Source organism: Erithacus rubecula, assembly GCF_903797595.1.
Source record: "Erithacus rubecula genome assembly, chromosome: 5".
NCBI lineage: Eukaryota > Metazoa > Chordata > Aves > Passeriformes > Muscicapidae > Erithacus > Erithacus rubecula.
In genome coordinates, this window is record NC_136687.1 from 7,473,450 (window position 1) to 7,495,754 (window position 22,305).

Here is a 22,305-nt window from a genome sequence, read left to right on the forward strand (position 1 = left end):
TAGCATTACTTTAGCTCCTGTACGGTTGAGTGATTTTACTATAATAGTTTCTCATAATAATGCCTTTTATCTGTAATACATAGGGGATGGAGAGACTGACAGAGCTGTAATCTTTCTTTCAGAAGCACGGTGTTAAATAAAGAGGGTTCAAGTGAAAATATAATTTGGAAAGGATGATAAGGACGGCCCTATGTAAGACTGTGTCACCATTTCAAGTGAAAGATGTTAGCTCTGAAAATAATGCCATATATTACAAACATAAGTCAATATCAAATTTGTACTTTAGGGTCTGGAATTTATTTGTTTGTTGCAAAAGGCCACACACACAGAAGTGCACACAGCTATGTGTGCCACTGCTATTTGCAGTTTATGCAGGGCTGTGTGTGCTGAGCATTGAATGCATTTATGAAGACCGGAGCCCTGCCATAAAAAACCCTTTCCATTTACTAGACCAGAGAATGAACAAACGTGTTCTCCTGGTTTCACAGCTGTCTGCACATAAAAGCAAAGCTCCTCTATGTGTACCAAGGCAAACTAAACCTGGAACAGTTTCAGTGTGGATGGCAGCTTCTACTGGCACAGCCAACACTCATCAGGACGTGCTGAGGTTAGTGCCTTCTTCCATCGCTCTCCCACAGCTCCTCAAGATGTCTTTCCCATGATCTGTTAAGAGTCTATGGTCATTGGTGAAAGAAAGGAAAATATGCTGCTGCTCCTGAACTATCCTCTGACCTGCCACAACCACTCAATACTGTCACAATTTTAGTGATGGAAAGAGATTTTAGATTTCCCTATTAAACACCATGTGTGCTCACACCTATGGTTTTTGCATTACAGCACCCAAAGTTAAATAATTTAATTGCATCCAGAAATGGGCAATGGAGCTGGTGGAGGGTCTGGAGCACAGGTCTGAGGAGGAGCAGCTGAGGGAACTGGGGATGTTCAGCCTGGAGAAAAGCAGGCTCAGGGGTGACCTTATCCATCCCTGCTACAGGGAAGGAGGATGTGGCCGGGTGGGGGAAATGGCAGGATGAGAGGACACAGTCTTAGACTGTGCCAGGGGAGGTTTAGGTTGGACATCAGGACGAGTTTCTTCATAGACAGGGTGATTAGACACTGGAACGGGCTGCCCAGAGAGGTGGTGGAGTCACAGCCCTGGAGGTGTTTAAGGACAGACTGGACGTGGCACTCAGTGTCATGGTCTAATTGACACGGTGATGTTTGGTCATAGGTTGGACTCGAACACAGAAGTCTTTTCTGACCTAATGGATTCCATGATCCTATGAAGTTATCACCAATTTTAATGTGCTCACCTCTATGACTTTTGCATTGTGTCACCCATTGTGTCAAAGCACAGAGCTACAGCATTTCTCCTTTCCTGGGCCTGTGTGTGAGTGCACACTGTGAGGAACAACACAGAATCATGGAATCTTTCAGGCTGTTAAAGACCTCTGAGAGCAGCACTGCCAAGCCCACACTAGACCACGTGGCAGGCTAATAAACCATCACAAAGCACCACATCTACACGTCTATTGAAAACCTCCAGGGATGGTGACTCAGGCAGTGACCTCATGGCACTTCAGGGTACAGCAGTGCCCTCAGCCCCAAAGCGCATGGTGTAACCTCCATTTTCAGCCTGCCTTGCGTCGGATTTGGGGACGGTGATGTCATTCTGAGGGATGGTTGTACAGAGACAGAATGACAAAACAGCCGTACGCTCAAGGGCTGAGTTAAGCGGAACGGCGAGCGGGCTGCGGCCCCTTACGCGGAGCTTTGCCTAAAACATCCCCTCACGCCTTATTCCCGAGCGCTGCGGCCCCTTTAAGAAGTCACGTGGCTCTTGGGCGGCGCTGTAGTCCCTTGACCGGGGTGGCAACGCCGGTCGACGCGGCTAACGGCGCACCGGGAGACTACAACTCCCAGCAGCCATCGCGGCGACGGATGAGCTCATCCGCCGCGCCCAGGCGGGCGTCGCGATGTGCGCTGGGAACTGTAGTTCGGTATCAGTACCAGTGATGGGTTATGGAACGACACGGAACTACGCCTCCCAGCGTGTCGCGCGCGGCAGGTTCCCGTCAGCGCCGAGGGGGAGCCCCCCAACGTAAAGGGGGATCACTTTCCCCTTGTGTCCGCCATATTGGACGGTAACTCTGCCCAGCGGCGCCGGGGCCGAGCGAGTCCCCGTGGCCGTGACAGCCTCGCTTCGTCCGCGCCGCCCGGGGAGCCCCGGCCCCGCCCGGCCCCGTCCGGCCTCGCCACCCCCGGGCGCTTGGCGCGACCCCGCGCCCCTTCCCCCCACCTCCTCCTCCTCCCCGGCGCTCCCTCCTCCCGTGCCCGGGTGTCAGCACCATGAGTCCGGCCGACGCCAAGCGCGGAGCGAAGCGCCGGAAGAACAAGCGGGGCGGCGGCCTCGGCAGCACCGGCGGGCCGGGACCCAGCGGCGGCACCGGCGGGCTGGGCAAGGCCGGGGGTGCGGCGGCAGCGGCCCCCGCCCCGCCGGGCGCGGTGGGCGCCCTGCTGACAGCTCCGGGCGGCGGCAGCGGAGCCCCGGGCGGCGCCGGGGCCGCGGCGGGACACGGCGAGGTGAGCGGGGCCGGGCCGGGCGCGGTGACACCGCACACCCGCGCTGGCAGCCGGGGGCTGCGCCGCCACATCCCCCGGGGCCGCTCGGGCCCGGCGGGGGCTCGGGGCCGGGCCCGGCTCGGGGAGGGGGCGGCGGGGCTGGGCAGCGTCCGCAGCTCCCCACCCTTTGTGGGGGAAGGGCTGCGCCGGGCCGTGTCCGCCCGGGGTTTGTCCTGAAATCCGCTCCGGCGTCCCCATCCGCGGGGTCTCACCTTAATGGAGGAGCTGTAAGAAACAGGCGGGCAGGCCTTGGGAAAGCAAAAAGACACCTCCATTACGCCCTTTTTGCAGTAGCTAACTTCGTTATTAAGCATAGGAGGCTCATTGTAGCTTAGACTCTGGTTGGCACTCTGGTGCCTTTGAATAATTCACATCTGTTACACTATTTTATATTATGGTAAAATTTATCTGAAATTGACGAACCAAAACCACTAGAGAGAAGATTGTGTCGTTTACCTGTTTTTTTTTTTTTTTTTTCCAAGAAAAAATACTCAAGGATTAAGCCCTTAAAAAGGTGTCCTGTTGGTTCAAGTAGCAAAATAGCAAATAAGTTCATGTTCCTTTTTCTGGTAAAGGTTGCCTCAAGTTTTTGTTATCAGCACAGAGCTTGTGTTCAGGTATCATATTTACAGCAGCATTTCCTGCTGACAGCATCTTCAGACTTCCATGTGCATGTCATACCACCTGCTCCGTTTCCTCTTGCTCTCATAAACTTGTTGAGCACGTGAAGGGGAAATTAAAGAATTGGCTTTTGTGATGTAGCGTGTCTGAAATACCATGGTATAGCAAATAGGTTTATTTTGTTTTCCATGTAGTTTTGTGCTCATCTATTTTGCTGGGTTAACAATCTGATGATTGTAAGTTAACTTTTTTTTCTCCTCTCTCTAAAAGTTGGATTCACACACTTTCATACTTGGCTGCCATGCTTTAGATAAACTGTTTCTGTATGTCTCTCCTAATCTGATACTTCACACCTAATTTCCTTGTGGGACAGTAGCCTGTATGTGACTTAGATATCCGGAAGAATGATGTGCCTAATGGCAAAGAGGTGGGCAAGTTTTTATTTGCAGCTTTGCAAGTCATCACTCAACAGTATTCTATCTAAACCTGTAGCAAGAAGATGCATCTTGTTTTGTTTTACATCTTAGATCACAAGCCTTTACAGGCACAGGTTCCTAAATGTTGCTAAACATCATTATGCCAAGGGAAATAAAACCAGCAGCAAAGTGATGCTTAGAATGGGACATCGATGTGGCTCCACTACCCCCAGTATTTTGATGTTTATGTCTTGTGTGGTTATATGTAGTCTAGAACTTTGGTTCTCATCAGGCAATATGGGATCTTTTTGAAATTTATCTTAAAACCCAGAATCATTGCTAGTCTACCTACTCTGTGTTCCTTATTTCTTTCAGGCTGTATAGTTCCTAATAAAATTTCTCAGTCCCTCTGGAAGTATGTAATGTGTGAAAGTTTAGTGTTTCAACACTAAATTTTTGGGATAATGCATCTGTCTATTACACTTACGTGTTATTCATACTTCTGTTAGTGTACACAACACATGATTTAATGCATTTTGGACTTTGTCTTAATTGGTCTTTTTTTTGCCTCTACTCTTAGTTGTGTATGTGATTTGTCAAATGTTTCTGTTTCCATTTGTGGTATGATGCAGGTGATTCTGAAGACTGATGGGCAAGTGGGAAGTTAAGTCAGTTAAACAAACAGATCAGTTAGTTAAACTAGAATAAAACTGCAGCAAAAGCCTTGATCAATTGAACAGTAAGCATATTGGAATGAAATTTTGAGGCTAGGTAGATGCCTGTGCTCAGTTTTTTGAAAGGTTTTTGCTTATAGCCCATGATGCTCCTTTAAAGCTGATGTTGCTTCCTCCATAGTGCTTTCAGTGACTTCTTTCATGACACTTTCAATAACTTTCCAATAGTTATGATGTGAAAATTGCCAGTACTTAAAAATTCACTGGTAATCTTGTTGCAAAGGTGAAATCTTAAAGAATCATTGCATTACTCTTGCTGATGTGAAAATAAGATTGCCTTAGTGGTATGTAAAAATTTGATAGTTTAGTGTACATGATCAAAACAAGACTTGGTTTTTTGAGTGAAACACTAGCAGATGTTTTTTCTGGATGAAATTGAGAAAAAAACTGTATTTTACATGACATATCATGTCTAAATTAGGTACAATGTTTGTTTTGGCTAGATAGAGAATAAGCAACATACTAATAGCTGTAAAGTAGTAACCAGGCTTTCTTTACTTTCATCTTACCCTGAATAATGTGAAGTTCCCTTTGGTGGGCAAGAGAAATCATCAGCTAGCTCTCTGCTGAACAAACTTAGGTATTTAATCTTTGAAAAGGTGTAAAATACAACCACCAGCTCCCCAAAAATTTAGTGTTTGCTGCAAATCATAGTGTGTTCTACTTGTTCTCATGCACTTTCCAACTTTTGTCCCTCAACTGGTTTTAGGGCAACCATTCTGAATGGGGTGGGCACATCCTTCTACTAGTGTTCTGTCAGGTGTTTCTTCCAAAACTTGTCTAAAAGACAGAATGAAACAGGATGCTAAAGGAATGATCCTGTGTGTGGTCCACATTCTTGTGTGTCAGTAATTGTTCAGAATAACATATACTTTGAACCTACTTTATGAAATAGGTTGACTGTAGTTTAAAAATGAACATATTTATGGTTCAGACTAAAAGCTTATGTGCCAATATTGAAATTCAAGCTAACCTTGTTAGAGCTAACAAATACATTTGAACTGAGGTTTTTATACATCTTATCTGGAGGGTTTTTTAAGACTGTAGGCTAAATTCTGCATTAGAGTACATGCTGAGTCTTGTTCTGGGATGCAAGTAGGCAAATCCTAACGGGATCTTCCTGGAAGGTGTGTTATCCCATGTACATGGAACTGGAAACCAAGTTACCTAGTTGTCCAGTGCTGTTGCAGGACTTGTCTAGGATTTTTTTTCTTTTTAATATGCATATTTATGGAAATAGATCTTGCTTTCTGTTCTAATTCAGTAGTGCATTGCATCAGGCTTTCTTAATCTGATCCTATAAATTTTTGACGGACAGTTGTATTATTGATGTGAGAGGCATTTGATTATCTCTAGCAACCACTGCATAATTCATACATATGGTATAGCAAAATTGGCTATTCGTTAGTATATTCAGGTATTTTGGAGTGAAGAGTGGTATGTCAGCAGCTGATCAGCTACAGAAATACTTTTTGTTACAGGTCTGACCAATCTTGTGTGATTAACGGGAATAATTTAGTAGCCATTTTACAATTCTCTCACTTGCATTTTTCAAAGTATTGTATGTGAAGTGTAGTAATGTATTGGATCCTCTTATATTTTTGAGAGCTGCTTTAGAATTTCATAAAATACTTCAGCAGACTATTTTTTTATTATGGGGTATTGCTTTTTCAATAGAGATTCTATACATAGCAGAATGTACATTGCCAATTTCTTCAGCAGCTTTGTAGCTCATTGCATTTTAGTGATATCTGTTTGATTTGTGATTTCAGATTTTCCCTGTTCCCTCTTCCCCTTCCATGATTCAGACATTCAAAAGGAAGGAAACATTCAAAAGAGGAGCTTTGTCAGGAGCTCAGAAGTTCAGCAAATAGCTCACTTTTGTGCTTTCATGTAGGGCCTTCTCTCCAAAAGCAAACTTATTTTGGCCAATTTTTGCCAAGGCTCAGGTAAACTAGATAAACTCCAATTAATAGAACAGTATTATAACCTCTGCTCCTCAGGCTGAGACAGTCAGTACTTATAAACACTTAACACTGACTTGAAGAAAAGCAAGCCTTTGTGACAGTCAGGTAGTAAATTTGCTCCTCTGATTAAAGGAGGTAGTTCTCTTTTTTTGTTGTTTTTGTTTTTTTGGTAATAGACATGCAGTGCCTGCCCTGAAGAGCTTATGCTCTGCTTTTTATAACAAAAGGAGACACAATGGGATAAAACTATTAGGATTTGCTTTAGATGGTATGGTTGAGTTAACTCGCTAATTTAGAAGCAGAATCTAAACAGAGCATTTCCAACTTTAAAACAAGCTTAGTGGTTGCATAACATTCACATTATTAGCTCTTTCATAGTTCTTCCCATGCTCAGTTAAGGCATTTTTCAGCTAATAGACCTGGGACCAGAGGCACAGTACCAGTGACTGGGTCAGATCTCATAATGCTGCTCCTGGGAAGTGTGTGCCTGTGTGTACTCATGACCTTGAGGTGTATCCAATCCCTGAGCTTTCCATTTCTCCCCCTCCTCCTGCACCTGCAAAATCATGGTCAGCTGATAATAAGAATAATTGGTTGTGAATTGTTAAATGAAACATACCAAAAATGTGCCCAAAAAAAAGGCATCTAATCCATGTAAGCTAAGGATTCTCCTTTGGCTTTGTTAGGAGACATTCAGTTCCGGGTGTGAAGGCACAGGATTTTTTTCCCCTTGCTGTATTGCTTGCAAAATGTGAAAGATGGAGAGAGAGAAATTTTTTACCCTAAAAAACATAGTGACTCCCTTCCTCTCCTTCTTTTTGTTTCTTGACTGTGTAAGCAAAACCCTGTTGATTTAATTTGGAACTAGATTAGTTTGAAAAATTAGTTCTGAAATATTCAGGGTTCTTGTCCGGTTCTTCTCCTGCAAGTTTTTCACCCCAAACAGTACCTGAAGCTTTATTTAAGTATTTAACATTACATTATTTTCTTGGTTATGGCATTTATCCTGTTGCAGTATCCCATTTTGGGGGGAATCTTTGGATCCTTTCTCCTTAACAGTGAGAGATCAGTCAGCCTCTCTTCTGGCCTGGCAAGGAGAGCTGAGTGGATGCTTAGTGCCTATGAGACTATTCAGACTCTGGTATGTGTGTTTAGCAAGGGTGGTCCTGAGCAAATACAGACCTACTGAAGACATGTTGTGGAGAAGTGACTGGGGAGAACTGGGAAATAAACCTGCTTTGCATAGGGTGTACAGGATTCCATGGATGTGCTAGGCAGTTCTGGGTTTGTATAGATCTGAGTAATCAAAGGTTTAATAATTTTTGGGGGCTCCTTCACTGATGGGAAAGGAGGTCAGATATCCCCTTTTATTAAGGCAATGGAAAAAGTCCCTACATTTTCCTTTCTTCTGCTGTTTTTTTTTTTTTTTTAATAGTGACCAAGGTAGCAGTGGACTGGTCTGTATTGAAAAAGAATATTCCATATGTGGAATTTTCCTAGAATAAACATAATGAAACATTTGAGTTAAGTGTCTAGAAGAATACTGCAGTTCAGTTCCTTTGCTGCAAATGAAGAGTTCAACAGGAAAATTACTTTTATGATGTTACTCTTAATGGCATTGCAAGAACTGCCCAAATTAAAGTTTTTCTGAGAATGCAGTAGAATAAATTTGCCTTTTTTTTTCTTTTGACACTACAATTACTTAATTTTATGTTGTAAAAATTTGAGGCAGCCTATAACAATACTTCACCTCCTTGCCTGCGAGGAAACACACCAGAAATACTATTAAAGATACATCTGAGCAACATAGCATTTACCTGAGGTAAATATTTTTTCCTAAATATTTTCTTGTTTACTTTTTTTAACAGAGAATATACAGCTGCTTTAGTGATGCATAAGCTAGTCCAGGCACTGGTCTGCAGAATGGATTTTAAGGGGAAATTAATGGGGCTGTCTGTGTGCTCTTCCAAGCTGTTGAACTGAAGTTGTTGGATTGGTGATAGCACTGGTGAAAAACTTCCTTGGGGTAGGAACTTTAACCATGTTCTTAAATAATCAACTCCCCTTCTTTTGCAAAGGCCACAAAGGAAATTCTCTCCATCTGAAAATTCCTAGTAATGATAGAACCTGCTGAGGCATCTGAGAGGATGGCATTCCTGTTCTGCATCACTCTGTAGAGTGACCATCTCTCTCCAATCTTTATTAAAGGAAGCCTGGAGAGATTTTGGTACAAACTGAGTGCCTCAAGTTGGATAAAGTGAAAAACCTGTGTAGGAGGCCATGCTTAGCCTCTATCTGCCCACTCAGTTATGGTTCCTTCCTCTTAAAAAACAAAAAAAGTTGGAGCTCAAATAGGTTATGATACTTGCACCCTGGGGTCATATCTTAAATTTTTAAGAGTAACTTTGCTCATTTATAAGGAGGAAACAAAAGATTTACTTAATTGTACATTTTTAGAAGACAATCTGTGTGCTTCCATGAAAAATTCCTGTGCATAGTCTCTCCTCGGGCCTAGAAGAACAAACCACAGTAGGTTGTAGGTACCTCTGTATTGTTGCTTCCTGTGGAACATCACAAAGTCCTCATGCACAGTAGATCTTTACATTAGTCCTCCTTTCACACAACTAATCTGTTGAACTGGCTTGTAGTAGCTTTGTCAGGTGGTTACTTGTGAATGATGTTCAAAAAGATGGGACCACAGTCATCCAGGTAAATAATTAGGTTTTGACAAAGTCACAAATGTGATTGAAGTCTGGAGCTGTGGACTGCTTGGATCTTAAGCAAACTTGTTATTTATGGCACCTGAACTTCAGGACTTCTCTTATAGTGTCATCTCGTACTCCTGGTAGAATGTGGCTGTGGGAGGTGAATTGTGGTCCAGGAGGGGCCACAATAGGCAGTGAGGACTAATTTCTTTGGTGGGGGGGGGGGAATCATGGATGGCAGTTGCTCTTAGGAAAAAGCTGCTAGCTTTTTTTTTTTTTTTTTTTTTTTTTTCCTTTAACTGCTTTGGCAGCAGTTCAGTGGTCTGTGTTGAGCTGCAGACAGATGGAGGATGTGATCAGCTGTTGGGGCAGTGTTTGCTGCTCTAAATAGCTGTTTCTTGTCTTCTCCAGGGAAAGGTAGCCCACTGGATAGAAGTGTCTGGCTGGCAGCACAGGGGTCTTCACTGCTCTAGATGTAAATTTTCAGATGCCCATCTTTGTTCTTCTAGATATTATTTATGCTTACAATATCAAAAGTGGTTGTTTAGTCATGGCTTGTGCTGCCATGTCAGCTTTGCTCACTTTGATTCCTTAGTCAGTTGTTGCTCTTTTTGAAAATAGTAGCTTCTCTACTTAAAGCAAGACCAAGCTCTCTCTGTCTAGAGAGCTGGGCAGCATTTAGTGTGTCACAAACCTGTACATGTGCTATAGACATGAGCTTTCTAAAGATGGGGTATAAACATATGCATACTCACTAGAATATAAAACTCTAGAATATAAAACAAGTGATTGATACCTGTTTTATTAAATATGATTGATAAGTTAGCTGTAGTAATTAACTCTAGCAGTTGTTCTTTTAAAATTTAAAGGGCTCCTTAGACCCATAACTATTTGTAATTTTCTGAATTAGGAATAGAAACTAAAAGAAAATGAAGTCCACTCAAAAGGTTTTACTAATCAAAAGGTTTTACGCTACTTGTCCGCTACTATGGACAACAGTGAATTAATCAAGGTATATTTTTGTGTAGTTACCTTTTTACTTCCCCCTTAAGGTTTCACCTTTTGCAGGCATAGCAGAAGTAACCTCAGAAATGAGTCCTCAGAAGGGCTACTGGGAAGTAAGGAGTAGAGTAGTAGTCATGTTTCTCTATAGCATCAGGAGCTGAAGGAGGTTTTGCAGTACTGGGAATCAGTTATAACACTCATAAGGCTATTGAGAAGGGGGAAATGCATGTCATGTTGTGTAAGGACCCTCTATCTCCTGGGCCAGCTTTTATAAAAAATTGGTCATATAAGCTAATATATGATCTGGAATTTAGGGCAGTAATCTGCCTCTCAGGTGGGTTTAGCACAGTTGTGTGTTGGCAGGGGTGGCTGCTGCCAGAGCTAGTGCAGGATAATTCATTGTTAGTCTTGAGCCCTGCCCACCAGCAATCATTCTGGAGCTCTAAACACAGATATTTGCCAACTAGACTGACATCTGAACAAGGCCCCGAAGCAGCACCTTTTTATGTAGAAAAAGACTGTTTTCATGGGTGCTGGTCTTTTTTGATCTGCTTTTGTTCTCCTCCTGTCAGAAGAAACAGGTGGTAGTTACAGGCTTGGTAAGTTAACAGAAGTCTGTGGGCAGTGAATGAGGGTGGGGTCTTTGAAAGGACAGAATAAGACTAAACTTTTTTTTTCCCTTTTGAATGAAGTAGGAGATGAGTTAATGTGAATGAGGTGAGAAAGCTGTAAAAGAGAATGCATTATCAGTAGTAGTGAAATATGCTTGGCCTTTTGAATGGGCAAGTGAGTTCAAGAAAGAAAAACAGACTGTTGAGTGCACTGGCTAAGCATGACATGATGTAGACTTGTGTTTTGAATTTGACTGAGAAGTTTTGGTCCTGTGCCTCAGGTTTTGAATGTCTGTCATGGTACCAGGATTGTAAAGTGAGGGAAGGAAAACAAGGCAGGCACTAGAATAATTTTTCTGAAACCAGTCTGTTAATTAATGCCAGGACTCTAAAGTCTGTGTATTAGGGGATATCTCATTATGTGTAGTGTTGAAATATGTTGGAAACTGTGTTAAATGTAATGTACATGTAGTGCTGCAAAGTAGAGCTGTGAGGCTCTACCTTGATTCCTATTCTGCTTTCAGCTTGGTGCTGTCAAACTGCATCAATGATAGCTCCTTAGAAGCCAAATATGTGGCTTTAGGCAGGGGTGCCAGACTTGAATACGCTGCCACCCACTTCTCTCTTTGAGGCTCTTTTCAAAGAGAGAGGACTAGCACAAACAGCTGTATGTGGTTGAAGTCAGTGCAGTAACTGTGAGCACTGCAAACTTTGATTTCTTCTGTATATTGGGGCTAAAATAATTAAAGTTTTAAACTAAGTTGTTTTTTTTTTTTTTTTTAATGCCAAAGTGTGTTTTCTTGTGTTTTGGTAGTTTTGGGTTAGTTTATTTCCCTGTGCTCAAATATAGAAACTTTAGCTCTCAAAGAAGGTCTTCCTAAACTTCCTGAATGACAATACCATTGAATTGTACACAGAATTGTTGAAGTTGGATGGGACCACTTGTGGGGTCTGTGGTCCAACCTGTCTGCTCCAGTAAGGTTTTTGTAGAGCACATTGCTCCAGATGGTTTCCAGACAGTTCTTGAATATCTTCAGTGAGGAAGAATCCACAGTGTTCCTGCACAGTGAGGAAGTTCTTTCCCATGTTCAAGTGAAACTTCTGTGCATCGGTTTCCACCTCTTGTCCATTGCCCGGCATTACTGAGTAGAAACTGGCTCCATCTGCTTGATACCCTCCTTTCAGATGCTTATAGACATTGATAAGATGGACTCTCTTGTTTTCTCTTCTTCTTGAGGCTGAACAGGTAGTTCAGATATTTCTAATATTAGTTGTTTTTTTCCACTGAGATCAGTAGTTTAATTTAAAAATGCCTTGAGTAGAACATGTTGTCATAGGCAGACTTTTGTTAGTTTATAAGTATTAAAGGGAATTGGGGAACCTCTTCCAAGTTCTATAACCATATTAAACTCAACACTTGACCATTTCAAATGTGATGTAGGGAATATTTCATTGAGGTAGATAGGACACTCTGAATTTGGATAAGACTAATGGTGATGCAAGCCCAGAGACACTTTCATGGACGGTTGCATGAGTGAGAATGTGTGTGTGCATGTACTGAGACTTGTTGAAACATGTTTTTCAATGTGGGTTAAAGAATTTGCTATGTAAGTGTAGGAATAAAATAAATACTTGATATGTGTGCATGGCAATTATTTTTGAGTAGAACACACACATAGGTGGGCTACCAATGGATGAAGAAGCACTTGAGTAAAGGTTTAAAAGTTCTTTGCCATGCTTTGTCTCATCATCTAACCAGTCCTTAGGAACAGAAGAGTTCACCTTAAAAAGCAGTTCTGAGCCACAGTGTGGTTCTGCCAGCCTTTAGTGTTTAATTGGTGTGGAGTTAATGACCAAAAGATTTCTTAATTGCCATAATGCTTCCAGGCTGCTTATCTTCAATAAGCTGCTGCCACAACAGATGGCAAGCTAGTGGTTTAGCTGAGGTTCACTAGAAGTTTTTCACAAATTTGTTTTAATGGCCTTAACTTATCTATGTGGCTGTGGCTAATGTGTAGTTGAAACCCAGATCTTCCCTGGAATAGGCCTCAGATGAATTCAGGTTTTAGTTTGTCACCCAGCCAGATATAGAACTCTCCTTTACTGTCGAAGAAACTTTGCAGTTTTACCTCTGTGATCATCTTTATTTTATCTTCACATTTTTCCCTGGCTACTCCCAAGATTTGTCTCCACTATACTGTCATTCTGCACTTCTTTTCAGGGAGTCTGCAGGGAATTGTACTGGTGTCTGTTGTGATTTGAGACTGCTTGCAGCAGCAGCCTGAAGATGACTAGGTTGGGGTTTTTTTAGCATCATACAAATCTAAACCACAAGAATAAAAGTGGACGAAATTAAAGTTCCATAATTTTTAGATATTAAAAAAAAAAAAGCTTTCAAAAAGATTCTTATGCTTTCAAAGGAAAAAAATACAGTTACCTTTCTGTCTGAAAAATAGGCTGCCATACTTAGACAGTATCCACTAGTTACAGACTTGAAATCTTATGTAGGAGGATATGGAACTTTGTACTGAGAAACATTGCATAGTAACTAAGTTAAATATTAATTATTATTTAATGCTTTCGGAAGTGCTGTCATTGGTGACCTAGCTTACTGCTTTTCAGAATTATGTGGAAATTATGACAATCACACATTTAATATTATTTAGACTGCTTCTTGTATGTTTTTTATAAATCTGGTAGCTGCATGTTTAAAAAATGAAGAGGAAAATTTTTCTGTCAATATTTAAAGTACTTCTGAGCCTATGTTTTCATTTTTATTCAGGGGAAGACCTAGTGGTTGTGTAAGGTTTAGGGGATTGTTCTGATCCCTAGAAAATTGTTAAAGCGTTGCTAGAAATGGCCTGTGATGTTTTATTCTTTAAGTAGAACATTCTGACAGAAGTCTGAATGTGTGCTTGCCTTTGTGTCTTTTACCTAAGGTCACAGAAACGTGTGTTTGTCTAAATGTGCAGGCAGTTTTGAAACAAACTCTGAAGTCAGCAGGTTGCACTAGATGTTACCTGTTGGTGAGACTGGCTTATCTCTCAGTCAGGTGTTACTGTAGATGATTTGACAGCTAAGCTGCAAAAGTTCATGGTAGTCTGTCTCCTCTGCTAAAGCCTAGAGGATCCTAACTGGTGTTAGACCTCCCTTGCACTGAAAATACTAAAAAAAAAATAAAGACATTTATTCCCAGCCCTGTTTATATTTGTGATAATCCAGAGAAACTCAGTATCTTTATGAACTTTTCCCATGAAGTCTTAACTTGGTGGAATAGCATATAAATAGTCTACAATGTTACTAAGTGGAGGATACAGAGTCTCATGGTCAGTGAAGTTGGAAAAGATTTCTGAGATTGGGAGTCAAGCCTTGACTGATCACTACCGTGTCAACCAAACCATAGCACTAAGTGCCATGTCCAGTCATTTCTTGAACACCTTCAGGGCTGGTGACTCTACCACTTCCATGGGCAGTCCATTCTAATGTTTAACGACTGTTTTCTTGAAGAAATTCCTTTTAATGTCCAGCCTGTACCTTACCTGGCACAGCTTGAGGCCATTTCCTCTTGTCCTGTTGCTGTTTGCCTGGGAGAAGAGACTGAGCCCCAGCTGGCTTTAGCCTCCTGTCAGGGAGTTGTAGAATCCAGTAACATCACCCCAAACCACCTTTTCTCCAGGCTAAACACTCCCAGCACCCTCAGCCACTTTTCATGGGATTTATCCTTTAGACACCTCACCAGCTGCATGTCCTCTGGACCTCAGTGACTTTGTAGAAAATGGTTGAGGGCTGAATGTGAGGACTTGAGGTGAGGCCTCCTCAACAGTGCTGAGTGTGACAGTCTCTGCCCTGGTCCTGCTGGCCACACTGTTGCTGATCCAGGCCAGGTGCCACTGGCCTTCTTGGCCACCTGGGCACACCTGGCTCATGTTCAGCCACTCTCCACCAGCACCCCCAGGTCCTTTTCCACTGGGCCCTTTCCAGCCCCTCTGTCCCAGCCTGTAGCACTGCAGGGGTTGTTGTGACCCAGGGGCAGACCCAGCACTGTTTAACCTCAGGTCACTGACCTTGGCCCACTGATCCAGCCTGTCCAGATTGCTCTGCAATCTTTTTGCCTTCCAACAGATCAACACCTCCTACTCCAACCCTCAGTATGTGAGGTATTGCCCTAACATTAAAAAGTAATTCCCAGATAATTGTATTTTTACATTTTAATTGTTTTTCCAAGTTAGGGATGAATTTGTCTGATGTAAAAAAAAAAATTCTATGGTTTCTTTGTTACTCATGTATTTCCTTCTTTTTTATAACAGGAAGTTAGTCTTCACTGTTTTGTTTTGCTTGCATTGTCCTGTCTCTGACACTTCTGCCACAAATATATTCTTTATATAATGTGCTTGAGTAGTTTAACTTTTCAAGGTTACAGGCAAAATTTTTTTAGTGTTGGTAATAATTCACGTTCAGCAAAAAAGAGTTGATGCAATGGACTGCCTTTATTGAATCTTTTAAGACTTTATTTATGACTAGAAATTGTCCTTGTCTTAATTTTTTCACCAAAATGGATATTGTGTAGGGTGATGTTTGTGACATGAGAGTTTACATAGCTATAGCAGTAATCTATTAGTGAGTGTTACTACATGATGAGAAAGGTGTTAGGTCTGATAATTATTTCTTTTGTAGGTGTCTGTGCTTAGTGGGCTTTAGTGGAGCACAAATCCCTGTCATTAAAGCATGAGAGGATCACTGGAAGATGTCTTCCTGGTGCCTGTTGTGTCTGCCCTTCCAATATGCTGTTGGGGTTCTTTTCCTCTTAAGCAAAATTTGACTGACACTACTGAGCAGGAAGAATGTTGGTAGCTCCTGTTTGTAGAAAACCAGTCCTTGTGGTTAGACCTCCTGAGCTAGTTGGCCTGGCTAGTTGGAAATTATACTGGATAGGCTCACAAATCCCCTGTATTACCATGAATAGAGGTGGGAGAGGCAAAAAGGATGTCTGTGTCCCACTGCTGCTATGTGAATTTATCCTTCTAATTAGGCTTTTTTTTCCATTTTCCTAATCACACTTTTACTTGTGCATCTGTAAGAGGGAGTGTGTGGATAACTGCTGAGCAGACAGGTAGTCTGACCAGCACAGTGTATCAGGAGCTGGGTAGCTTCCAGGGGAGTTGAGCTTTTTGGCCCTGTTTTTTCCCCTCTGTGAATCATATCAGGTAGATTCCACTAATCCTTGATCTTTTCATTTTCTTTTAAGATATTGAAGCACCTTAGTATTTGTAATTATATACCCTGATATACATATTAAAAGGTGGATGAATTGTCTTGAGAATACAATTGATTTTCTTTAAGATAGTTTTATGTTGTGGGTTTTTGTTGATTGTTGTTTTGAGGGGTTTTTTTTATTGCATTCTAGGAAGTAGACAAAAATCCAAGCAACCATCTGTGTAAACCAGCTCCTTAAATATGACAACAAAGTTGATTGGAATATTCCAGAATCTCTTATCAGTGTTCTAAAGTCTTAAAAGTTTTTTCCATGCTTATTTTTCTCTCATTCATCTGTCTTCTGGCCAGTGGAGACAGTACTGATTCTACTTTTGTTACTTGTTTGTTTAACCTGCTCTTAATATTCCCTATTTGATGGAGACTCCACAACCTCACCAAGCAGCCTGTTTTTACTCTCAACTACTTTGCTATTAATTCTCTATTGTACAGAATTCTCCCTTGCTGTGCTTCCAACATTTTGTTGCTTATTCTGTTTGCTATTGATAGAGAGAACTGACTCTTCCTCTCCCCTCAGTATTCTGATCTGTAAGGTTGGTGCCCCCAGTGCTCTCAGCCCTTACTGGCAGGTAATATTGTCTGTGTCTGGTGGTAGTTCTGTTGTGGCTTTTCTCCAGCTGTTCCTCAAGACCTGGCTCAAAGACCTGTGTTCAGAATGAGTTGCAGTTGTCCCTTTGAGACTTACTGGAGCAGTGTTAGGTGAAAGGATTATGTCCTGTGTCACATAAGCTATGCATCCCAAGGTAGCATTAGTTTTTCCATCAGTCTGACCTTGTTGACTCTTCTTCTGCATGTAGTCACTTCAATCTATTTGGAAATTTGTGGTAATGTCAAGATCTTGATATTTAATTTGGTCATGAGACAGTTTCAGTACTTAAGGCTGTCAAAGACATTAATCAAGTAAATCATGACATTTATTCTTCCTCCCCTAAGTAAATCTTTCATTGAAGAGAATTTTACTGGTTTGACATAATGAAGGTGGCTGTTCCTGCTCTCCATATCATCTAAGTACTTGAAGAGATTGTTTGGGTATATTTAACTATTTTGGGAGCTTAAAACAATCCATTCCTCAGATGTTTCTACCTTCTGTCCTTTTTTTCTCCCTCAGTTTTTGGGCTTTTTAAAAAAAAAAAATTGGGTGGAGGGTTGGGTTTTCTTTGAGGATTGAGATTATTTCTTTGTTTTAAATAAAGGGTTTAAATAGTTCACTTTTTTTCTGAGCTGCTGATTATCTAAGACATCCTCCATGGGTTTTCGAAGATAGGATTATTGATTTTTGAGGTGGCTCAAAGGATTTCCTGAGGAAGTTTCTTGAATGTTATCAGATCTAGCCTACTTGGAAAAAATACATCTCTTTCCAATAGTCAGCTGATTCTTGGTGGATATTTGTGCTCATTTACTTGTGCTAATTATGCTGGTCACCTGCTTGTAGTTGATCTCTTTGTTCTTCATCAATTTGTTTTCGGTTTTCATTCAGTAATGGAGAAATTCTAGTAGTAGTATACTGATATAATGATTTCTTAGTGGCCTCAAGCTGTTTTATAAGAATTCTTTCATTTTGTGCCTTTAGTCTTTCATATTTGTCCCTCTTACTCTCTTTCCATTGTTATGCTTTACTCCCTTCATGTGTGCTTTTTCTGAGTCATTATTCTCTTTCTATGTTTTCTATTTTCTTGCTGTGCTTGGTTTTCTTGAATTTGTTTGTTTCTATTGTGTCATTTGAGAATTAACTTTTCCTTGCCATAGACTTGTCATCTGTGAGCTTTTATTTAATGATGTGAAATCTATCCCTTGGTGTTCTTCCTTCCTTTCCCTCTTCAGTAACCATTGAATTGATGGTTCACTTCCAGTGCAACTATCTCTTATTGTTTACTGTCAACTGTTTTTTTCTTGCTGCCACGGTTAAAGGAAGTGTCTTCAGTTGCTTTCTGTGTTTTAAAGATGCATGTTCTTCAAGCCATTCCCAGTAGGTGCCTAGGTTCTTCTTATCTCCCTGTAACAAAAAGTCTTAGGATTTTTTTTCCCCTTTCAGAAAGCATAACATCTGTCTGTTGGCCTTTTTTGATAGTCTGTGGTAATCTTGCAGTTTGATAGCATTAATGTGCTTTCCTCATTTTATTATTTGCAGACTTGCAGGATACCTCTCTGCATTTGTAATGCTTTTATCCTTTGGGTGTAGGGCATAACACTCCTCAGCACTTTGATTTGTTTGGTTTGGGTTTTTGTTTGCATGTTTAAGTTTTTGTTGTGTTTTGTGGTGAACTGACTGGATCCTTTTTCTGTTAGTATTCCAGTGGGAAAGGGACTCTTATGAAGTAGATCATAGTGTTAATCCCATCCAGAGAATTCTAACTGCTTTTCTTATGCTTTATGCATTAATATGCATTTGTCTAAGACTGATGGATTGGTTACTCGGATTTTATGAACTTTTGTGAATAATTACTTGTACTTACTTCTAGGCTCTTGCCCTGGTATCATCTTTGAACTCTTGATGTTTTGCTCATGGTCCTAGTGAAAAGTAGTCTTCCCTCAAGCTGACAACCAGGAAAGGCTTTTTGTTTTTTGTGTTTTAATTCCTTGTAATCTTCTGCATTTTCACCTACCAGCATGCAGAGCCTCATCACATAGTTGGAGAAGTCAAAGCTGTCCTTTGATAGCATTTTCAAATTCATGGGGTTGTCAGCAAAGAGAGTTTGTTCCTGACAGTGTTGGGGTGTTGAGAGCTGATTGGGAACTGCTTATTTGTTCTCAATTCTTCTTAGGAGTATCCATGAAGAGTAGTTGGTGTGGTGAATGACCATTGAACAGCTTTTGTTTTCTTGGGTCTAAAAGAGGCAAAGAACATCTGGAGCAGTATGCACCAAAGTAGGGCCAGTATATATACAGCTTGTTCTTCAGGGTGGTTTTTTCTGTTTATTTGGCTTTGTCTTTTGCAGTCTTCCCCTTGAATTGCTTTAAAGAATTTGCAGTCACAGATGTCTTGGCTCAGCTGTCTTCTGCTACTCTTTAATGCCTCACCCCCCCAGAAACAAACCTCACAATCCAAATCTCAAAACCTCTTTCTTAGAATCTGTAATGTAGAACTATGGGCACTGTATGTTTTCCTTGTAATCTTCCTCAGTATAGGAAATGCAGGCAAATGTGGGACATGAATTTATCTCACTATCCCATTATAATTTTTTCATCCTTGGGTCAGGGAACATTCCAGATGAAGGTTTTAGAGATGCCACTTTTTTATTTTATTTATTTATTTATTTATTTTAATAATGTATGTGGAATCATGGTTGTCTTCCTGCCATTTTCAGCCTTGCATTTTGGTGAGGGGCAACTGAATAGACTCCTGGGCACTCTGGTCTCTGATTCTTGAGTTTCAGCAGTAAATTTGGGTCAAAGGACTTAAAGCTTTCCATGTTTCCTCATTTGATTCAGTAAATGTCTCCTCCCTCCCATAGTGGTACTTGAAGCAAGCCACTTGTGTTGCAGTAGTGTATTTCACGTGGCCATAAGAAATAATGAGTGATGTGATGTGATATGTGTGTGTATGGTGAGCACTGAGAGCTTGGCAGTTTGAGGGTAATGAAGTACAAGGGCTGAGGTAATCTTATGTGGATATTAGCTTAACTTGGTGTTTTATTAACTTTGGAATGATTTGTTAGAAGCACAGCCTTTGAATGCAGTTCTGATGGTAAAGCTTACTTGATGCATCTTCTGTAATTTTGCAGATTGCTCTTAACTATTAAATCTAGGACTGTTTCTTACTGATGCTATTTTTTTGCAGAATTGAAATGGCTTAGAAATAGAGGATTATTTCTTTGGCTTGTACTGTCAGTGTCATATCCTAGTACAGTGCATGTAATTTGCCTGACATTGCTTTTTTTTCTGTTGAGGGGAAAACATAGCTAGTTTTAGAAATTGCATTTGGTGGATCATTCTGAAAACAGCCTCTCCTGTGTCCAGAAGTGGCTTTACTTAATGCTTTATGAGATTTTGCTGTCAGGAAGATGTATGTTTAACCCTTTAACAGTTAATTTAACAAGTGAGGTAATTTTCTTGTAACATTATTCCTGGAGTAGAGCTTCTGCAGCTGTAGCACTGAAGTTACATAATCAGGTAGCTTCTTCCTAGATGTTGTCTTACAGGTCTTAAGCTTGCCTTTGGATGAGTGCTTTCTACTGTTTATAAGGAAACTGCTGGAAACTGCTTGGGGTTGGTTTTATATAATCCTATTAATTTTATGTATTTCTGTTCAAGATTGAAGTTGCAGCAACAGATTAAAGCTCTAACAACTCTTACCAGGAAAAGAAATTGTACGTGTGGTTGTTACCTGTCAGGGCTAGTTGAGAGAATTTTGGGGTGTTTTAACTACCTGCTCAGAATACTTTTCTCATTGTACTTGGGAAAATGAGTGCTTGAATTGTGTTCATTATTAGCTTTTGATTCAGTTTTTTTAGCACATGGCTGCAAAATCATTGGGAAAATGTTGAACATATTCCTAGAACAGAAAAGGCAAAATCCTGGTAGGAGGTGGTTTGGCTGTGTTTTGCTGTGTCATTTTTAGCTACAAAGAAGGGAAGTATTGCATGTGGGAAGGGGCATGTGCTTCTAAAGAATTTGTAATGTGTGTAATTAAAACAAAATTGCCTTCCCTCCCATTTTCTACTCGAAAGTCTGGGTTCTTGGTAGCTCCACATGTGAGTATTACAGATACAAGTATGTTTTCACTGAAGTTCAAGCTTGTGTGCACGTGAGTTCTGTTATTTTGTATACTTGCTGCCATTTCACTTGTCTGCTAGGGGAGATGGCATTTAATGCTGTTCTGAAACTCATTAAATACAATTAATTCCTGCACATCCACCAGTGAAAGACCTGATTTCCTTCCCCTGTGATTTTATTTTCGTTTCAAGTTTGCTTTACTTTGCAAATTGTCCATATCTTTACACAAAATACTGGGGTTTTTTTTTCTTTTTAAGAGCAGTTTTAAAAGATATGTAAGAGCTTTATAAGACCTCTTGTAGACAAATTTCTCTTCCTCTCCCCTGCTGCTGCAAAAACCACCCAGAAGACAAAGGCAGCTCTTCTATTACAACTGAGTTGCAGATGTATTTGTGTGACTGCAAAGCAAGCTTTTTCACGTGAATGGTGATAAAAATGTGAAGGGATTGGGGCAGCTGTTGTGATTCTGTCTAGCTTTAGAAATATGTAAAATGCCTTTCACTAGCTGATTCAACTCCATTTGAAACAGATCTTCACTGTCCATATCTTCAATTCTACTTGATATCCTTCGTGCTGTGAGTGATAGACTTGTCCTTCAGTTGAAGTGTATTCCAGGACACTTGACTGTGCCTCCCTGTCTTCAGTTTAGTGTTGTTTTCTGCCCATCCCCAGTACCCTCTCAGAGAGCTGCCTTGCTTTGCTAAGCTAAACGAGGCTGGCCTCTTGCTGCTGTCCCAGTTTGGCTGTCACCATGTCTGTTCCAGTTAGGCATTTCTTGAGGGTGTTTGACCAAATGAGGTCTCCTCCAGAGGGCTGTGAAGCAGCACTAATACTTCCTTCCCAGTGTCTCTTGAAAACAGCGTGATGCATCTTATAATTGTGTTTCCTTTTCACAGTTGTAGTGATGAAAATCAGCCACTGGTATAACAAAATCCCTGTTCATTTCCCAGTGCTGATGGAGAATTAATCTGAGAAAGGCTTTTTGGTTGCAAATATGGAGCAACATGTTTTTCAGTGTCAATGCACCTTTGAGATGTGCAATTTTTTGATTACAAAGTGGGAATTGAAAAATTCTGACAGTTGGACATGTAAACTAATAATAATGAGTTGAATATAAGGAAACAGAAAAAATTACGGAATCACCAATACAAATAATTAAATATACATCCGCACGATTATACTTCTTTAAAAATTATCATTTTTTAGTAAGGTGTTCTTAATTTACATGCTGTACCTCAGATCAGTGCAATGCAAAATACAAAGAAGATAAGAGTATTAATTCTATTGGCTTTAATCTGAATAGATGGTCTTCTTTAGCCAAGTATTCACAAGTATAGTCTTGCTGTATTTTCTTGGTTTCACACAATTTAAGAGCTGATAGCCTCATGCTTATTGTAGTTGGTTGAGTTTTGTTCTGCTTAAAAACATTTTTCTTTGAGAAAAACGAAGACATAAAAAGATGAACACAAGCTTATGTTATGGGTTGCAGCTTTTTGACTGGTATTTGAATTTTACTTCAAAATGTGGGCTTTGATTCTTGCTGTCTTCATAATTTCTTTTCTTTTTCATTATTTATTATACTAAGTTTTGTTTTAACTTAACTTCCTTGAGCTTAAACGTAGATTTTTAAAAAAAAAAAA

At 40.7% G+C, this 22,305-nt stretch overlaps 1 protein-coding gene across 2 annotated transcripts in view; it reads left to right on the forward strand.

The window, feature by feature from the left end:
* Positions 1–2,087: 2,087 nt before the first annotated feature.
* The window catches only part of FAM193A (family with sequence similarity 193 member A), a 76,652-nt gene continuing 56,434 nt past the window's right edge, over positions 2,088–22,305 (forward strand). Inside the window, exon 1 of one of the 2 annotated variants that reach the window (XM_079305851.1) lies at positions 2,088–2,583. In XM_079305851.1, coding sequence (XP_079161977.1) covers positions 2,350–2,583 — 234 coding nt within the window. In that variant the 5' untranslated portion in view covers positions 2,088–2,349. The remainder of the gene's footprint in view (positions 2,584–22,305) is intronic. The other variant, XM_079305852.1, reaches the window with a different exon arrangement.